Consider the following 20,984-nt stretch of genomic DNA (forward strand, 5'->3'; position numbering starts at 1 on the left):
CTGTCACTTGTAATGTATCTTTGCTGTCTTAACAAGACCTTTCTGGACATCTGAATGTCCATAATTCCTGGTATCAAAACCTTCACGATAATTCAAATAGTTATTTGAATTACACTGGACACTGGGATTTAGGAAGCATTCTCAAAATGTTTCTCCCCTTCTTTGTCTTTGGTTCCTCTCCATGAGAAACACGGATATTTACCCTAAGGCCCAGGATCTTACAAGTTTAAGCTCCAGACCCCTTCCTTTTTGGAACGATTTCCCTTTTTGCTGTTTGATGCTGCACACAACTTTCCATGCTGGGAAGTCCATATTTCAGGACATTTTCTGTCTCAAAATTTTCCCATTTTATAGCTACACTGCGAGAGATGTGATACACTGCATTGCTGACAGTTCAGAGCAGACATTCAAACCGGTAATTGTCGGACCCAGCTCAGGATGCCAAGAGCACATGCTCCTACCAGTCCAAGAAGCACAAGCTGAAAGACTCTACCCACATAAAACAGCCTGCTCAGATCAGCTACGCTTTGCTGGAGACATCTGGTACACCCCAATGATCTTTACTGTTTTAGTGCTGCTATAATGCCATGAACACGTCAATTTAAAGTGCTTACTTTTTTACCACTCTCTGAGATCACTGTGTTCTGCTGAGTCTCAAGCTCCATGGGGCTACCAAGCAACACATCTTCTTCCATACTAGCATTTGCTTCCCCCATTGTCCTCACAGAAATTGTCATTTGTGGAGGCTGCCCAAATTTTATATTCTTGGCCAACTGTTGCTGAAAAACAAGAAAAGAAATAACAACATAAAAAGGTATCTATATTATGAACAAAACAAGCCAAATCTAGCACACACTCCTCCTCCACCTGAAAGCTTTCAGACTCTGGACAAAGAAATCAACTTCAGGTTCATATTGCTGCAACATGATGGGCACTCTGAGTTCTTCCTCCCTGCAAAGTGACCAAGGGCAAGAATTTACTGCATAATTTCCAATTTTGGATGACCAACTTGAGTTCTTGTCAGTGTTGCCAACTTCGGCAAACTTCCTGTCAATTTTGAAACTTACCTTCTCTTCTTGTAAATCTATGTCCTAGGTTAAGACTTTATTTACAAAAGCTAATCATGAAAGCTTACCATTAAAGAGAAATAAGATTATGAGCCAAGTGTACACTGAGAAACTACAACTGCCCCTAAAAGCCACTTCTCTCTTCTTCACCCCCCAAATCCTGCACCTCATGCAACTGTAATTCCTAAAGATATCCTTATTGTAATGTTTAGTTTTAAATGTTAAGGGTTTGGTTTAACCCTGCCTTAGAGGAGGCAAATTCTCAGAGGGGAAACCCAGCTTCTTTTAGATGCCTGATCTCATAGGAACAACACAGAAATTCATGTCTGATAATGCTCATGCGCACTGCCACACCACTGCTTTTGCGCGAAGAAGTTTACGGAGGGGACATGCAGTAGATGAATGGATTAAAGAAAGAGCTTTACCACCATTTATTTTCCTTATTGAAGTAATCTTCTCTTAAGGGTCACAAGAAAGTACTCTCAAATTATATCAAGCCTAAGATGAGCGAAATAAGTAGCATATAATATCTGTCCTCTGATGGGGTAAATGAGAGAAATTACAGCCCTGGCTACTGCAGAGACATACCAGCCTTTGAAAGCGAACTTTTTGCAAAAGAATTAGAAGTTTTCTAGAAGAAGTAAATGGAGTGAGGAACATTTACTGGTAGATTATCTTCCTGAAGTACTTCAGGGAAGCATTCTCGGTTAGGAAGGCAGGCACTGTGGAGTTCTTTTCCTGATTTACTCTCTTTCAAACACAGAAAATTCTCCAAATGAGATCTCCCATTTCTGTCTTTTATTACTATGAACATCTACAGCTCAGTGACACTCCATTCAACTGCGCAGCTTCTATTCAGTGGAAATGTTAGGTACACACACGGACCCCCGACATGAGTTTGCCACTGAGAACTGTGGAACATTGGAGTAGAAAGCACGTAAAACAAAGATTATATTTTTTCCTATAGCACTGAATCAGTAGCATGGCTTAGGTGAGCTGTTGGCAAGGGAAGATATGATTTAGTAGCAACAGATGGACTTCTAAAAGGATTCAGGTCAGATCAGTCTCACTTGCCATCATCACCCAGTGGACTAGACTCTTACATAAAGTTTATCCATATTACCCCAAAATGTTACCAGATTTCTATACTGAGACAGATTTCTGTATTGAGAGCTATTAAGACACAAAAGTATATGTAAGACTCCTTAGATCAGGTTATTAAATTAGAGTAGTTTTTCTCAGTCCTCTCATTGAGTTGCACATTACTTATGCCCATTTGGATTTTAGAAGAAAATAATGAAATTCATATAGTACCTAATTTTGGCATAACGGGCAGTTGTGAATGGTACAGATTTATTCCTGCCTAGATTACTGGCAGTGCACCCATAGTCTAAAGACAAGGGTTTCACCAAGTCTTCCTAGGCTTTCATGTTAGCAGTGCACCTCTCTGACTTGAACTTTTATGTTTCCATTGTGTAAATGGGAGCTGGAGAGAGCAATATATCCGTATTAGATAGTGTGATGGCTGTAATCCTGCTCTATTACTGCAGGTCCTCTGATGATAGTAGAAAATTATTTCAGAAAAGCTTCATTTGATAACATGTTTTCCAAGTTGAGGCTGCTCCTTTCTTCTTCTTCAAATCATATTCCTAGCTCTCCTAGGCAAAAAAACTGGAACTGTCTGCATTTCTTGAGCCATTACCCAAGAAACTAAGGATTCATCCATCTGTTCCAAGGTGAGAACATGCACACACGTACATACTGTTTGCAACATGCTTTGGAAGAGATGATGTGTTATTCTCTTGATCTTCTGATAAAGTTCTTGATGTAGTGCATGTGCAATGCGTGGTGGGAGCTGTGTGGTGATGGAGCTATTGTGGAGAATGGTCTGTGCTTGAGAAAGAAAGGCCATTTTAATTGTCATCAAGGATGCTTAATTGTCAGCAAGAGGACTTTGCTGTAAAATTGCATATTTGCGCACATAAAAGTTCGAAATGTTATCTTGCTGATATTTCCAGGAAACAGACATCCTCAGTATTTACGGACTGTACACAGCTCTTTGTCTGCTTTTGCTTCAAAGTTTTAGAAATTTATTTGCTCAAACTTGAATAAATTAGCTTGAAGACCAAAGAAGCAGCTCCAGTAGCCCTCACATTCCTGCCAGGACAGAAGGCTCTTCTCTGTATGACTTATTTTTGGCCTTTTTCGAAGAAATTTAGCTTACAAGAAAGCTCCACTGATAGTTCTCTACTGACCAATTTTTTTTCAGTACATTCTAATCCCTAAAGCTGGTGCTGAATAACAGATACTAGAATCTCAAATAGCGGAGAAAATTTGTTCTCATTGCTTTCAAAGAGCAATGTTAAACATGCTCCTTGTTCTTTTGAAAAATGTTCCTGTACTGCAACTACAGTGCAGTTATCCTCTCTCAGAGAAATTTATACAGAAGCACTCTCTACCTGGTCAATCTTAAAAACCCTAAAAAAGGAAAACCCCCAGAAAGGAAAAACACCCCCAGCTTTTACTTGGAAGAGCACACACAGACATTCCAACCCAGGAGATGGAGAGATACATCAATTTAAGCTGCAAGACCACTGAGAAGAGGCCATATTCCCTGAAAAGGAGCACCTGCTTTAAACTTCTCAAAAGTTTCAGACAAACACAGGTTTCTGAGCACAAAACTATAAATCCTCTGTACCTGAGAATCCCCCGTGCTGACAGCACGTGGATGACAGCTGCCTAAGGAGGATTATTTGCTACGCATGGCTACCACATATGACAATTGTACCATGAAACAGCAGCTGGAGGAAGAGCACACAGGGGAGCTCCAGAATGGGATCATCAAGCTGTGCTCCAGACCAGGTTTACCTCATCCCCAATTTTTTTTCCATAAGATTCAGTAGGTGCATAAGAGTTTCTCTATATACACCCAATTCGTGTGGCTATCAGTGAGATGCCATTCAGTGTGAAGTGAGGGGCAGGGCTGCACACCTCATAACGGCAAAGTAATTCCGGGAATTCAGGAAAAAAACCCCAAAGTTTGCACTCGTCCAATTTTCAGAATCTCCCTCAGTAACTGGATCATGACATGGGCCCACTTTTATTTCATGCAAAATAGTTTGCTAAAATGTGATACGAGCTTACCATTAATAATTTCAGAAATCAAACTCCTAGGTTAAATCACTCTGCATTGGTTGGCACCTGCAGCAAATTAAAAAGCTTAGATTTTCAAAGCACTCTTTGTTTTTGCATAGGAAATGCCACAGAACAAACTTTCCGTATTTACCGGCAGAGAGCCCAGATCAGGCTGTACATCTCCTGTTTCACTCCAATTTGGCTCCTTTTCTGTGTACATGCCTGCTTGCATGCATGTTGGATTTGGCCCCCTGAAACCACATCATTCTTATGGCTCTGTGCCTGGAGTGAATCCAAAACCGGATCCACTGAGCTGTTTGCTCTGTTCAGCTAAAAATCGTTAAAACAGAGTGTACTATTTCAGCTGATTCCATTCAAACAAGTCTTACAAGAATTGCTGGTTGCATTTTGCTTTTAACTCAGATATGTATTTTTTTTATGTCTGTTTGCAATGTCCAGATAAAAAAAATAAATGAAATTATGTTTTCTAGTCATGTATAAGTGTGAAATCATGACATATCAGTAATACTTGTCCTAAGAACCATACTGTTGAAATTCCACTTTGTCCTGTACAGTCCCTCCTCACAGTGACCCAAAAATCAAATGCCTTGGGAATACACAAGAAGAAGGCAAGTCCGTACTGAGATTTTCCTTGTAAACACTCCAGTGACTTGTGGCCTCTGAGGACTTTTGGAGTCAGTAGCCAGTTGGGAACTTTTCTTTCATTGCTCTTTGAACTTTTATAAATGTTTCATGAATAACAGTGCTGTATGACAATGGGTTCTGCAGTCCAACTATGCGTAAAGAAATGCTTGTTTTCATTTAAAAGTGTTACTAGTTTCAACTGATGCTCACATTTCTCACGCTGTGAAAGACTGAATGATTGTCCTCTATTCATTTTCTCAATTCCACTCATGATTTTGGGCACCTCTATCATATTTTCTCTCTTATAATTTCTTTCCTTGGCTGAAAAGATAGTTTACCTAATTGTTCTTTCTATGGGAGTCCACTTCTTTATCCAAATAGGAAAATCTGTAGCATATCGAAATGAGTGAAACAACCCCCCATAGGCTTTTTTTTCCCCTGTTGCTATCAAAGAGAGAGAATCATAGAATCATAGAATAGTTAGGGTTGGAAAGGACCTCAAGATCATCTAGTTCCAACCCCCCTGCCATGGGCAGGGACACCTCACACTAAACCATCCCACACAAGGCTTCATCCAACCTGGCCTTGAACACCGCCAGGGATGGAGCACTCACAACCACCCTGGGCAACCAATTCCAGTGCCTCTCCACCCTGACAGGAAAGAATTTCCTCCTTATATCCAATCTAAACTTCCCCTGTTTAAGTTTTAACCTATTACCCCTTGTCCTGTCACTACAGTCCCTGGCGAAGAGACCCTCCCCAGCATCCCTGTAGGCCCCCTTCAGATACTGGAAGGCTGCTATGAGGTCCCCACGCAGCCTTCTCTTCTCCAGGCTGAACATCCCCAACTTCCTCAGCCTGCCTTCCTACGGGAGGTGCTCCAGTCCCCTGATCATCCTCGTGGCCCTCCTCTGGACTTGTTCCAGCAGTTCCATGTCCTTTTTATGCTGAGGACACCAGAACTGCACACAATACTCCAGGTGAGGTCTCACAAGAGCAAAGTAGAGGGGCAGGATCACCTCCTTCGACCTGCTGGTCACACTCCTTTTGATGCAGCCCAGGATACGGTTGGCTTTCGGCTGCGAGCGCACACTGCCGGCTCATGTTTATTTTCTCATCGACCAGCACCCCCAAGTCCTTCTCCGCAGGGCTGCTCTGAATCTCTTCTTTGCCCAACCTGTAGCTGTGCCTGGGATTGCTCCGACCCAGGTGTAGGACCTTGCACTTGTCATGGTTGAACTTCATGAGGTTGGCATCAGCCCACCTCACAAGCGTGTCAAGGTCCCTCTGGATGGCATCCCTTCCCTCCAGTGTATCAACCCGACCACACAGCTTGGTGTCATTGGCAAACTCGCTGAGGGCACACTCAATCCCACTGTCCATGTCAGCGACGAAGATGTTAAACAAGACTGGTCCCAACACCGATCCCTGAGGGATGCCACTCGTTACCGGTCTCCAGCCGGACATCGAGCCATTGACCACAACTCTTTGTGTGCGGCCGTCCAGCCAGTTCTTTATCCACCGAGTGGTCCATCCATCAAATTGATATCTCTCCAATTTAGAGAGAAGGATGTCGTGTGGGACAGTGTCAAATGCTTTGCACAAGTCCAGGTAGATGACATCAACTGCTTTACCCTTGTCCATCAATTCTATAGTCCCATCATAGAAGGCCACCAAATTGGTCAGGCAGGATTTCCCCTTAGTGAAGCCATGCTGGCTGTCACCAAGCACCTTGTTGTTTTTCATGTGCCTTAGCGTGCCATCCAGGAGAATGTGCTCCAAGATTTTACCAGGCACAGAGGTGAGACTGACTGAAAGTATCATGTAATGTTAGAAGTCATACTGGAATAGCTGGAGGCTTTAGAAAGTGGACTAGAAATAAAATTAACATGTAAAATTACTGAAAAGGAGGAAAATAAGAAAGTATTACCACAGATGTTTGGGATATAAGATGCAGCAGCATGTGTTTTGTGGTATTACACTTTGAGAAAGATTTTGGGAATATCCAAAATAGAAGAATGGTGAAGAAGTGACCTCTAAATGGCTCTCTAGAGGTATGTGCTTGCAGCAAATCCAGATGCAAGTGGAGATTTTGGTATACAGTGGCAATGGACCACTTACAGTTGGACCACGTTCATTTGTTAAGAGCAAGACTTTCTGGAGAAGCCTGAAGGTCTTTATAGTATCTGTAGTATTTGTCACCCAAGTCTCTCCTTACAGACTTCCAAAAGCAAAGAAGATGCAAGTAAGAAAAATGGAAGCCCATTTACAGGCCTTACTATAGCATGGGGAAAAGGGACTCTGACCCAGAAATGCTATAATGATTAAGGAAAAAAAAAAAATCATAAATTCTGTTTATAAACTTAAAACAATTGCCAAATATGAAGAAAACAGTTAGGCTGCAGTGGCACAAGAAGGTATTTGCAACAAAGAAATTAACTGCAAGAAATACAAAGCCGAGCAATCATGCATTGAAAATTCACTCCCAATTCCATAAAATGCAGAGCATGGAGTTAAGAGATAATAGCTTTAAGGTTTAGTAAATGATTTTGTAGCCTTGTTGAGATGTGGGCAATATCAAACAGAAACAAGAGGAATGGCTGGTAGAATACAGATGTGCAATGCACAGTAGGGGAAGCACCAGCTTGATCATAAGCTAAGCTATGTTAATGTCTACATGAAATGGCATTCAAAACTAAACAGCCATTAGGTCTGACAGGAAGTAAATTACTGGGGACATTCATCATTTCAAAGCCAGGAAAATGGGAATTTAAAAAGTAGTCTTTTATAATTTGACCAAGAAGTCTGGATTCCCAAGACATGTTTTACCGTAATTAATATCTGTGTAAGAAGTGGATGTTTTACAAACTCACAGAGCAGAGGGCTTGCTTGTTTTAAACCACATGGACAGACAAAACAGAGGAGATGTAGCCCAGTAGTTGCTAATGCATTAAGCCATACGCCATAGTCAACATTTAATGTTTCTTGCAGCTCACTGCCACAGTCTCATGGATACCAGGTGATCCAAGATACTTAAAGTGAAGGCAAGAGGCAGAGAACAAGCTGTCCTCGGGCCTCAAGAGGCAGCAGCAGTGTCACAACACGGCATTGTCACAGCAAAAGGGAGATAATGGCTTAGAAGCATCAAGACACCAATGCTCAAACAAGTTTCCATTTCACATACTACAGTTCTTTTGGGTCTGAAACAGCAACTCTGTTAATTTGCTGACAATTTCTGGCAACTATCATTAGTAGGAAGAAGAGTCACAGCTGCAAAGTGTGAGGAAGCGGTTCTAACACACTTTGATGAAGTAAAAAAAACCAACCCTCTAACCTAAGAAAGGGAAGGATGTAAGAACACGCTCCCAGAGTTTCTTTCAGGTTAGTTCTTAAGCACTGCTACATTTACATTTTAAACATTTCTTGTGTATTATTCACAGTTCTGTATCCAGATCCCAAGAAAGAAAATTACTTCAGCGTTAAGAGTACCAATGCCTGGGTACCATCCCTTAACATGTTCAGGCTGGCTTTCTACACTAGATCTTAAAAAATAGTTATATCTCAGCAGATCCAAAGGACAAGGAAGCAAAGGACTTGCTTTTACCAAGGCAGACGGCTTCAGGCAACACAAAATAACTTCAGGTTACACAAAGGCTATTGGATGTTAACAAGAAGTCAGGCTTTTCTCAGCAGAAAGTAAGTGGGCTTTGTATCCAAAGGACACTGAAGCATTCTGCAAGACAGTTGTAACTACCTCTGGTCTTTGCCCAGAGTCAGCAGCCATTTAAAATACAATGGTTTCTAGCCTGGCAAGTAGCATGCATCAAATCCACCTGACCCAGGGAAATTTAAGCTGAAAAACCAACACACAGAAATTGGAGCTGTCCTAGTGTGATTTCTACTTCAAAGTATATCCACAGTCAGCACAGACAACACTGTTCAGGTGCTCTGTCTGCTGACAGCACTGGGCAAGAAGAAAGAACAATTTAATCCTCAAGGTTGAATCTGTCTACCATGCATGATCTCTCACTCACCAGAAAAGATGGACTGTCAGTAGACTTTGGAGGTAAAAGAAATCAGTGGTATTTTACTAGATGGTTACAGGGTAACAGCGCTTACACAGCATAAAAAACTTATCAGCATTTCGACAGGACATGCCAGTGTCCTGAGCAATAAACTGAACATGCTTCTGAAGGACAGCTCTTTCAAGGTCTAGAAAGGCGAAAGGCAAAAGGCATAGTGATGGGCGTCTTACAGATGTATGAGAAGTAAAGCAAAAATTAGAGCACTACTGGGACAGAGTTCTGGAAAAGAAGGGAAAAGAGGTCATATAAAAGCTCTTCAGAAGCAAATACCTGCATGCGGTGTTTATGTATGTATGTGTTTGCTTTGGAGAGATACACATACACATCTTTCATGACAACCATTGAGAGGACAGGGAGAAAAAGATGAGAACTGTGATTCTATGATAATTATAACAGCTCTGCAAAGTTGTCTTACTCTGCATGCCATTCGCTGCCACCAACACTACCCTCATTTTTTCACTCAGTACATCTGTAGGTCTCAGGCATATAGATCAGGACATGTCAAAATCATGAGTTCAATTCAAATGAGTTCCACAAGATGCAGCCATTTCTGCAGATTTGCTTGCAACATCCCTGACATACCTTTCAAGACCAAAACCTAGATCTTCTACAGTTTATCCAAATTATTTCCATGGGTTTTGGCCAGACAACTTAAATGGCTGAGAAACTGGCCCACAGCTATTGTAAAAGCAACCCACCTTTATCCGCATTTAACACATTCCATTTTCCACCACATTTGAAACATTCCTCCCACTTAAAATTCCTTACCTGAAGAGTTTTGACTTTTCCTAAAACGTTCTCCTGTGACATTGCTTGGATGGCCTGTTCGTTCTCTGTTCTCCCATCAGGTATAAAAACACTGTCATGGGAAAAAGCTCGACTGCCCATAGAATAGTGGGAGGACCTGGAAAAGATAGTTAAAAAGTAAATAAGCTCAGTGATTAATTTATGAGAGTGACTCCTGATATCATAGCTGCCCTGCTGTGTAGATTTTCCCTTCCTCTTGCCTTCTACATAAAAGCTTTGAACATTCTCAGAAAAGAGGGATCCAAACACTTTCTATAATCAGAAGTTTAACGGAGGTACACAATGCCTTCACATGCAGTTTTCCTCCTTGGAAGGCCATAGAGTGGGGTGGTTTTAGTGGGTGTGTTGAGAAGTTCAATTAATTTTCTTTAGAAGTCTCAAATCTACATGTTACTTTTAGGATACAGAGTAGATGGTGATGCATACATTACCAGACTGCATATCTAAGAAAGCCTGTATTCCTGCTTAATCCCAATGCTTGGGACCTGCTGTCATTCTTAGTTAAAAAATGATAGCATGTTCCAAGGGAAGGTAGCTCTGTAACACAAAAAGAGGTAATACACTCTAATAACCTACTTCTAAACCTCATTTAGCTGATTATTTACCTGTTCCTATCACCATGAGTATGATCACACTGACAATTATATGTTATCATCAAACCCCCAAACTGATAAGAAGCATATTACATCCGCCCATATGTGTTTGATTACAAAGAGCAAGGGATGCCCATGTTTCACTGTTAAACTAAAGGCCGATGCCAAGGAGGAGAATGTGACACGAATGACCTAATTATATGGCTCTGCTCTAAATCCACGGGCAAAGGGGTGAAACAGAAAGTGTTTTCATTTACTGGAAATTTTGAAGGCTTATCAATACAATTGAGACTTTTTTTTTAAAAAAAAACCCAACTTTGTGGGTGGTTACTTTGGGATTTGGGGCCATTCTGGGGAAAAACATTTTGAGTTTGCAAGTCATGTTTTGTCTTGCCTAGAATATTTCACAATGAGTGGAAAGGCAGAGAAATACAGACATGATTGAAGACACAGTAGAAGGAAACTGAACAACTGAAAGGTCTTAAATCTCTTGTTTTAATAACCTATTGGCAACTCTATGGAACCCATTTATAGCTTCAGTAAACAAACAATCTGGAGAAAAAAATAGATACTTTTTATACTGATCTAATCATCACAACCTTCTACACGTGATAAAAACAATATAAACAGCTGCTTCAGCAAAAGCAAGGAAGAAGACATTTCCAGAGTGATGGGGAAGCAAAATAACAAGAAAAATTAAAGCCTCACATATGCAAGAAGATCAGTATATTATCTTTCTCTCCCTATTAAAACATACTAACTGTTTATAAAGTGTTCAAGAGATTTCTATTCTTACTTTGGAAAAAAAATGTTTGGAATGTATTTATTACATTTTTGTCTCATTTTTTCCTGGGATATGAACATAATCTTTTTCAGTAAAACCAATAACCTCTTCTTACCAAGGAAGAAAGCTACATAGGGTTACATTAACCTTTTATAACTGATAGGCTGCTTTTGACTTTTATAACAAAATTTCCTACAGAACCCTGAAAATAATAGGAAAAAATAAAACCCACAACCTCTCCCTCTCTCTAGTTTACATATGTAAAACACATTTGCACTCAGAAAATAATCAATCCAACCTTTGGTGGAGAACATGCTCAGCTCTCCGTATTGTTTCACCCTTGATGCAATCACAGACTAACTGAAAAAACATTTTTTATCCAGAGCTAGTATTACAGCAGCATCCTTCATTTGAAACTGTGATGGTGATGGCTGGGGTAAAGTTTCTTCATGTTAGCTGGTATGGGCTATGTTTTGGATTTGTGCTGGAAACAGTGTTGATAACACAGGGATGTTTCAGTTATTGCTGAGCAGTGCTTACACAGAGTCAAAGCCTTTTCTGCTCCTCACACTACCCCACAGAGAGCAGGCTGTGGGTCCACAAGGAGTTGGGAAAGGACACAGCCAGGACAGCTGAACCCAGTTGATCAAAGGGAAACCCCATATCATATGGCATCATGCTTGGCATATAAAGCTGAGGGCAGAAGGAGGAAGGGGGGTGGGGGGGCGGATTTTCAGAGTGATGGTGTTTGTCTTTCCAAATAACCATTGTGAGTGATGGAGCCCTGCTGTCCTGGAGATGACTGAACACCTGCCTGTGTTGGGAAGTGGTGAATGAATTCCTTGTTTTGCTGTGCCTGTGAGCAGCTTCCCCTTTCCCGATTAAACTGTCTTTATCTCAAACCATGAGTTTTCTTTTACTCTTCTGATTCTCTCCCCATCCCACCAGGGGGTGGTGAGCAAGCAGCTGCATGGGGCTTAGTTGCTGGCTGCAGTTAAACCATAACAGAAACAAACCAGCACAAAATCAAGGAAAGAGCTGGTCAATAACACAAAATGGTTTTAGTCATCAAAGAGGAGGAACACTTAACTGACGCTATATTCTATTTTAGTGGGTTGGGGTTTGGTTTTTCTTTTTTTAATAAAAACCAGCTTGATTGTCTTTGGCTGCTAAAGGTACTACAGCTTCTTTTAGAAACCTTCTATTAGAGGAACCATAAAAGTATATTTTTAAACTCTCTTCTAAAAAGGTTTCTATTCAAAATAGTCATGATTCAGCCTGTACACAGAGCTGTGGTAAAATTACATGGCACTGGAATATATCTACCTTATTCAGCCATCTAGGAATCTGCCCATGAACCGCAGTTGGAGAAATTCCCCTTAAATAGAGACAAATTCCTAGCAGGCCTGACTTGCAAAATGAGCCGTTTGACATGAAGCTGACTGAAAGCTGATTTTTTCATGTAACCATGTAGGTCTGTTAGAACTGAAAGCTCCAGCACTGCATTCAACAAAGGGAAAAAGTCTGTTTTCACAGCCAGACCTGAGGGAAAGAGGCAAAATTTGACAAACCAGCTTATGCCAATCCCTCCTGCATTTGCATGGCTCGATGTGTGAAACTGCTGCAGGTGCAGAAGGAAAGGCCAGTGAGAATTTACTGTTTACTATCTACCTTTGAGCTGAGAAATCTGCTGAGGATGCGCAATCCAAGTCATATTGTGCTCCAGAGAGGATCCTCTCTCAAAGGCTTTTCCAGCAGTACTGTGGCTCAGGTACTTGTGGCTTTGTTTCACATCTATTCACCGTGCATATGACACCATCCTCCCTTTTTACTGTCCAGTGGGTTCGTGTTCTCATACTTAAAACTGGACAGCTCATGTTTATTCCTATTATTTGTCACAAATAATCAGTAGGTGAGGGTTGTAATTCAGGCACCAAAGAGTTTGGTCACTTGTTTACAAGTCAGTTTTGACCTTACTAATGAATCTGTTAATATTTAAGTCAGGAACAGCCAATCTGCAGCTTCTGAACTGAACAAGGCTTGCTAGCAGTTGAAACCCCAAAACTTCAGCTGACCAGCAGCAGGGGCACTCCGGCAGTAGGAACTGCCTCATAATCTGAGTCCCTGAAATGGAAGAAAAGAGCAAGTGCTGAAGTCAGTGCTGGGACATGGCTGTGGATGACCCCCCCATCCTGCTGTAGAGCTGAGGATACCTTTAGTGATTTAGTCTCACCTCCTGCCTGTGAACTAATCCAATGAATCTCCTGGCAGTTTGAGATACACGGTACACTGACTTTTGGCTATGTGCAGATTTGGGTTTATGGTGAAGTGTGATGAAACTTGTTAAAATGTCATTTAAAGCTTCCTTTGGGACACTAGGTTATGTGAAACAGCTTGGGAGCTTCATATGACCTGCAATTTGAAGTACATCACCACCAAGAGTCCAACCCTATTTTGACAAGTGCCACAATGGTACCGATGGCAGGTTAGGACCATGATAAGCACATAAAGCATTTCTCTTTGATGTTCTCCCATATGCCAACTGATTTCAGTTTAGGCACTTCCACATCACATGGTATCACACATTTGTCTTTTCATAGAGCTGTAGCAAACAATACTTGAAAGCTTTTGTCCAGTTTTGCTTTCTTATTAACTTGCTTCCAAAACAAATATACTCCAAATTGTCAGAATGCATGAAACATTCACAAGAAAGCCTGCAATTAATTAACCCAAGACTTCTCTCTACCATATCCCCTTAAAATGCTTTGCAGATAGACTGGATATTTCAGAACTGCATGACTGAGCATTTTTGCTAGCTACATGTCCAGTAACCTCTTTCAAGAATTTTGCTTAAATGTCTATGTAGGCTACACTAGATTGGAAAAACACGTTCACACATTGTATTAACCTAGTTTCTTTAACAGGTGAGTTTAAATACAGCTTAAGGTGATTTCCAGGCTACTTGAACTTTCTGAAAGGTCTCTTATTTTGCTTACCTGGAGCCCACAATCCTTTCAAATCTTCCTAGCTTTGAGTTTGACAGATAACATCACAAAGGTCTTTTTTCCACCTCTTTTTTCACTCTCCTCATGTTCTACTTCCAGATAGACTGAATTCTTTAAAGTCATAATACAGAATAACTGAGTTTCCTCCACTGCTGCCACCACTTCCACCTCCAAAGTTTTTCTCAGAAGCTTTTATACAATAATGTTCTCACAGTCCACATCTACAGACTGTGCTTCAGAAATCCTCCCCTCAATTAAAAGTCACGTTGACATCAAGTACGGCTTTTAATGGATTCATGGTATGTCAGAGACCTGAGCTACAGACATAGCTGTGGTTGAAGGTATTCCAGTTTCAAACTGCCATATCACTTCCAGGGGATGTGGGAAAACAGGGGCACCAGCTTATAAGCACTTCTGTTAATAATACCGATGATGACACTTCAGAGGCTGTTTGTGCTGAAAATAATTGAATCATCATCTGACTCACTTCCAGAAACCTGACTAAATTAAATGAATTATGGATGTGCTATACCAAAATACAAAGCACTTTAGAAAATCCTTAAGAATGTTCTCTCTGAAGATATGTTGCAACCCAAGTATCACATTCCAGTTTCAGTTTTAGTGTACAAATGTTCAAAACTCGTTTTCTCATACTCAAAGCAAAGTTAAATTCCACCTGCTCTGAGTTTTCTTCACCACACCTGTGTCCCTATTCAGATTCCTGGAGACAGGTCAGAATACTTGGTTTCTCAGAGAAACTAAGAACATACTTTTCACATTCTTTCATTAGGATGAAATTCTGAAGAACTACTACATTTTTGAGAACATAAGAGAGGTACACATGAACTTTGGCACAAAAAGAGTGCACCAGAATGTTTTCATCTTGAGGATACCCCAAGAGCATAAAAGTATATCATAGCCAAACATCCCACAGGATTTTATAAATAACGAAGGTGGGAAATACAGCAAGACGTTGGGTATGAGGACCACAATGCATCTTGACCATGGGCGTGACATGGACTTTTAGCCCAGGTTTAACTTTATTTAGCAGCAAAATGACTTGTCTCATATACATCTCGCCCCTAACTGGCTTTCTTCTGCACAAAATTAATATGTTTCTCAGACACTGTGTTTAACTCAGTGCTGACATACCTATTTCCCTGGAAAGGGAGAACACCTTCTGTTCTGTTTCAGACTTCTGGAAGAATCCCAGAAAAAACACAGATAATACAGATAATACATGGATATTGGAAGTGTCATAACTGTAAGGTACCTATGTATGAATTTGGCTTGCAAAAAATCTATATGCAGTAACCCCCCTTTCCATTACTCGCTCTTGCTGAGGTGTCTGTGCATGCTAAGAAACTAGGAAAAGTGAATCAAATCCCTCACAGCAGAACAGGACTGCTCTGAGCCTACAAGAAAACTCTTACTCCTCTCCTGTGAAGACCAGGAAACAGAGAGATTTCTTTTTGGACCCCCATCAGACATTCACTGCTATGCACTGTTTACTGTTCAGGGTGTGATTTTCTGACAGCTTTAGATACTCCACATAAGGCCTGGTTGAGGTACCACCCTTTCTTCCTTTATCCTCCTCCCTGTGTGCTCCCATCACATCTTTCATGCCTGCTTAGTGCTCATGGTTCACGTGAAGCAATACAGAGAGCTCTGCTGTCTGAATAGCTAACTACTAAAAAAAACCCAAAGCAAACCCAATAAATCTCAAAAACGCACACAACTTCCTGGTCTGGCTGGGCAGCCACTGACACACATGCCAGCTGCATGTCCAAAGAGCTGCTGGCAACAGTTGGACAGCTGCAGTCCAGACTTCAATCAGCATTTACTGCTGTGGAACTGCACCCTTAAGCACATCAATGTTCAAGGGTAATGCCGCACAGAGTACAAGGCTAAGTTTACCGCAGTACTGGTGGCTATCAAGGTTCAGACCCCATTTTTCTCCAGAGCTCACTCTCCTCTCAAAAACAAATATGGGGTCCTTAAAAAGGGGAAGTTTTGTCAGCAGGGAGCACCTGGGTCTCAGCTCTTGCATAATCCCCTATCCCATGCACTGCTGTAGTACAGAAAGCCTGCACCACCAGTTGCCTCGTTGGTGTGTCATAATTGTTCCTCCCACTCTGATATTAAAGAGTGAGAAATAGAAACTGAAAAATAAAGGGAAAGAATGATTTGTTCTGTTCTTTCATGTTTGTAGACACTGACTCCAAAAAAACCCAGCCCCATGACTTTTACTCTTTTAGATTTCCATTAGAAACCGATTCTGTAATAATTAGAGATCAGTCAACTTTTTAACATAAAGCCATTTTTTACACTAAAAAGACACCAAACCATGCAAAGCAAGCATGAATTTATTTCAGCCAGGTATTGACCCTGAGCATAATCCCTTCAAAGACATCTGAGAGTCCCCTCCCAGAATAGTCACCCCCAGGGAAATGACAAGTGCAGTGATAGGTTGCCTTTACTTAATGCTTCATTTTAAAAGAGAAATCTGATTCCAGCTCTTTGCATCTCCTATGAATGTTCCCAGGGCGGCTGGCAATGAAAAACATAAATTGCATTTTCTAGTCATTCTAGAGATGCATTAATACTGTAATAGAGGAAAATGGATTGTAATTATGAGCTGTGCGTTTTAGCATCCTCTCTTTCATCTGTCATGCTGGAATGTGAATTTTGGTTCTAACTCACACCTGGATGGAGAATATTGTCTATGCTGCAACATAACTCTGAGTTACAACTGTGCTCAGACAGCACATTGCTTCATTGCATTAACAAACCGATAAACACGGTCCTTAGACGCTGAAGAGGCAAAAGGGAGATATTTTCAGCAGGGTGGCTGGATTCTTTTTCACAAAGTAAACCAAGAGATCGTTTCTGTGTTCTGATGTATCCATATCACCTTCAGAAACTGGCAGATCTCAGGGCATTAACTCTGGGAAAACTGCACATTCCCATTGTTGTCACCCACCAGAGTTCCACTGATGCCAGTGACCTGTTTTACAGCCTCTGCGTAGCCCTGCTCGTTTCAAAGACATCGTGCAACGTTATCTACAAAGCTCCAGTCTGGTGTCATCGGGGATGTGTAACCTGTGACCTTACCATAATGTTTATTTTTTTTTTTTAAAGCAGACATCAACCCTAGCTTTATGTGGCTGATACATCTTTAATACCTGTTAATAATCTAACTAAAATTATCACAATTAAGGGCATAAAAAGTAATAATGGGAAGTATCAACGACCTGAGTGCACTAATAAGTCTTAATGTCCCTGGTCAGCCTCCTCTGGTGCCTCCACACACACGGGTCCAGGAGCCTTATGTAAGACCACAATTGAGGCTTTGGTCTCTGCCTGAGCTCTGCTGGAGGGGTGCTGGTTTCCAGCTCAGCCACAAGTGTGACCGACCAGGAAGCCCTTTGATCCAGACCTCACTTTGCAGACTGACTCCCTGGCTTGGCCCTACCTTCTCAGCTGTGGACCTGCAGCATGATCAATGGATCTGATCGTGATCTACAGACTGTCTTCCTGGCTCAGCCTCAGACCTGCCTTGTCATCCACATATTGCCTTACCCGTACTCCTGGTTGGACCTGGCCACCATCCCAGCATCAATCCTGCTTGACTTGCTTAGACACTGTGGGACTGGGCCCTGGGAAACAAAGCCCCTACCACGCAGTGGGATGCACCCTGGTGCTCTTCTCACCTTCACTGAGGGAGCAGCCATGCCCTTGCTGCTGTCTGGCAAGAAGGGACTGAAGTGGGACTAGACTGTTCTTGACACATGAATTTTATGTAGTTACTCCTCAGATTGCCTATCTCAGAAAATCTCAGTATGCAGAGTGAAGAAAGGCATCGCTCTGGTTTTCAGTAATTCTGCAAGAGAATCTCTAATGCGGCTTGAGGATTGTGGATAATTCACCAGTTATCATAGAAATATGCAGGCTAGTGGAAGGAACAGGGCTCGAAATGGTCCAATTTTCACACTTGACCTGGCAGTCCACTGCGTGTGACACTATTCTATCAAACGGCAACATATGTTTATGCAAAATTTGCTCTAAAATATGGCAAAATGTACAGAAAAGGAAGTGAAAAGTCTAAGTTAGTCTTGGCAGAAATAAGTGCTGTATAGTGACTGCATTTAGCCATAAGGAAGGAAAAGAAGGGAGCTGACACAAGTGAGGAAAATCCGAGCGTGCTTTGTTTCTAAAAGCCATACAATGTCCATATGCTCTGTTTGAGCTTGAAGAGATACTTGCTGAAATCAGAGTGCTGCCAAGATGAGGTCTCTAGCGCACTCAAAATGGGGCATTTACAAGAAAAGAAGGAAACTGACAAAAGCCAATTGCAGAAACCAGGCTAATAAGTAAAAAATAAAAAGAAATCCCAGTGTATGGAAATCAGATTTGACAGAGGAATTGGGAGTCTTGGGAGCTCTTTGAAGCTGCAAGCTGCAAGCAGGTAGACAGATCACTTTTTACTGTCGGTCTATATTGCTTCACGCAGAACTGCCCAACGCTGCAAATAAATGGGTCTCATTTCATGAACAGGTACATTCAAAAACTGAAGTTTGCTGAGAGACTTTTCCCTGTAAGAAGATCAATATTGTCACACTTCAGCCTTGAAGACCTGACAGGTCTAATTGCAGGTCCTTTGAAATACTGCATTCAGCCCAAGTAAAGGCACGCTATTGTACCCTGTGTAACAAAAAATTAACTCTCTGCTGCCTCTGGACATCAACCCAGAATGACAAACTTTCTGCAGGGCACCACCCTAGTGCCCTTTCAGGTATGTCCTCACAATGCTTGATTAGTGTCAACTGGCAAATAAGACAAATATAAAATCTTATAAAGTGCCAAATCATAGCCTCAGAACAAAAGCTTTTGGAGGCTTCAATGATGCTCCACAAGCACAACTTAATTTGTCTGGTAATAAGCATTTCTATCTCCCAGCTCACGTGGTTAGGACAGAAAGTTACTGAATACAGGTTTTAACATTGCAAACTCAGTAAAGGCAATAAAAAAGTGGGAAAAGGAATTCCAGTCTTTCACAAAGCAGGGCAAGACAAAGTGCAGTAGGAAACCTCCCACCTGGGAACTGCAATACAGCAAGAATGAATAAATAGGTTGATGGGAGGTGATATGTGTGCATATATCAGGCTACTAAGCAAGTTATTTATATCTGATGAGTCCAGGAAGTATCTGTAAGAAAGGATGGACAAGTAGATGTCTCAGGCTGCTTCCAACTCAGCTCGTCAATCTACATCATATGCAGATTACCTGAATTGCTCCTGGTATGTCTGCATCACCCAGTCAGCACAGTCTCCATTAGAGATTTGTTCGTTAGCTCTGGGCAGGCTTGTAAGCCAATACAGCATGGAGTGAAATACTAGCTTAGGTCTTAGAAGCAATACAGATGTCTTATTTAGTTTATGCTCATTTGTTTGCTTGTCTCTACCTTCATGAAGCAGCTTCCTCCCTTAATATCTTTTCAAAATAACTTCCTCTGCCTAAAACAAAAGTCCACATGAAACACCTGCAGGTAATAAATTAATGTACTTTGCAGGTTGATGAAGTAACATAGCCCTGTTAAAGGAATGGGAGCACCCCTGAACTGCTGTTGAAGAATTGGAACTTAATTAACTATAAGGTTGTTGTATGTTCTTAAAGTTTGAAGCAAATGCTTTATAAAACTACTCAGGATTTTAGTTATATAAGTATACTAGTACTTATTTATATTTCTTCTGGTCTATATGAATAGTGGAAGGTATGGCTGTGTATTTACTGTCAGACAACTTGTAAAAATCTACATATATTATTTTACTTAGCCCATTCCTGCATTCAACTCATAAACCTTTGGAATTATAGCAAAGGCAAAAAAATATAGTGGGAGGAAGCCATGCTGCTAGAAACAGAAAGGAGTGGTAAAACTAAGCACCCCAAAGCAATCTAATGCACTGCACTGAACATCTGTGCTTGTTTTAGGATGAGTAATGGGGCAAAAACTACCTGCAAACTGAAAATTAGTATCAAATCCCACCCACGTCTGCACCACGAAGCCTGACAGGGAAAAGAAATTTTTGACTGAGTATTCTAGCTGGCTAAAACAGAAATCACAGGCACAGAATGAAATGTTCCACTTGAGACGAGACATGGGACCCTTCACATGTGCTAATCCCCTGTGATTTAAATTGTGTGGTCTGATTTATTCCACCAGAGGCTTACATTTAGTGCCTTTAACAACTAGAAAAAGTAATATGTTTAACAATGCAAGCATTTAACAGTCTCACAAGGGTCTGCCACACCTTCACTTCACTGCTGAGGAATGGTACAAGCTCCCATATCATTGTTTGTTTCTGGGCATGGCACTGCATTTTCAGTTACACTGAATGGGAAATCCCTGATAGTGAGAAGATGCCCTTGAATTTGCTCTTGTTCACTAATTTGCTCTTGAGGCAAAAGGTACTGGGACTTCCCAGAGTCACTCAGCATCCTGCACACAGGTAGTGCAATGCAATAACAGTCAGTCACATCTGCATCTACAGTGTGGCTATGCTCAGTCTTGATTTTCTGAAAAGCTGGGTCAAGCAAAAAAGGTGTACAAGATCGCACTGCAGAAAGCAAAAGGAAAACCTAGAACTTACAGAATTTCACAGAACGGAGCAAAAAAAACCCAGAAGCTATAAAAAATATATAATAATGGTAATTAAAAAACTTTCACAGCTATGATTTTGCACCACTGAAAATACCATGCAGAGTGATGTTCCTGATGCACATTTCTTTCTTGAGCAGAGGAATTGGTGTGGCTTTTTGGTCCTCTTGGATTATTTGTTACTCACAGTCCCCAGTGGAAACAG

General features: G+C 41.2%; 1 protein-coding gene across 1 annotated transcript in view; it reads right to left on the bottom strand.

Annotated features, from left to right (window-relative positions):
• The window catches only part of CRACD (capping protein inhibiting regulator of actin dynamics), a 39,143-nt gene that overhangs the window by 17,095 nt on the left and 1,064 nt on the right, over positions 1-20,984 (bottom strand). Inside the window, exons 2-3 of the mRNA XM_065696911.1 lie at positions 9,701-9,836; positions 615-779 (exon numbers count right to left, since the gene is read on the bottom strand). Of these exons, the coding sequence (XP_065552983.1) occupies positions 615-779; positions 9,701-9,820 (285 nt within the window). The 5' untranslated portion in view covers positions 9,821-9,836. The remainder of the gene's footprint in view (positions 1-614; positions 780-9,700; positions 9,837-20,984) is intronic.

Source organism: Lathamus discolor, chromosome 1 (genome assembly GCF_037157495.1).
Source record: "Lathamus discolor isolate bLatDis1 chromosome 1, bLatDis1.hap1, whole genome shotgun sequence".
NCBI classification, from domain to species: domain Eukaryota; kingdom Metazoa; phylum Chordata; class Aves; order Psittaciformes; family Psittacidae; genus Lathamus; species Lathamus discolor.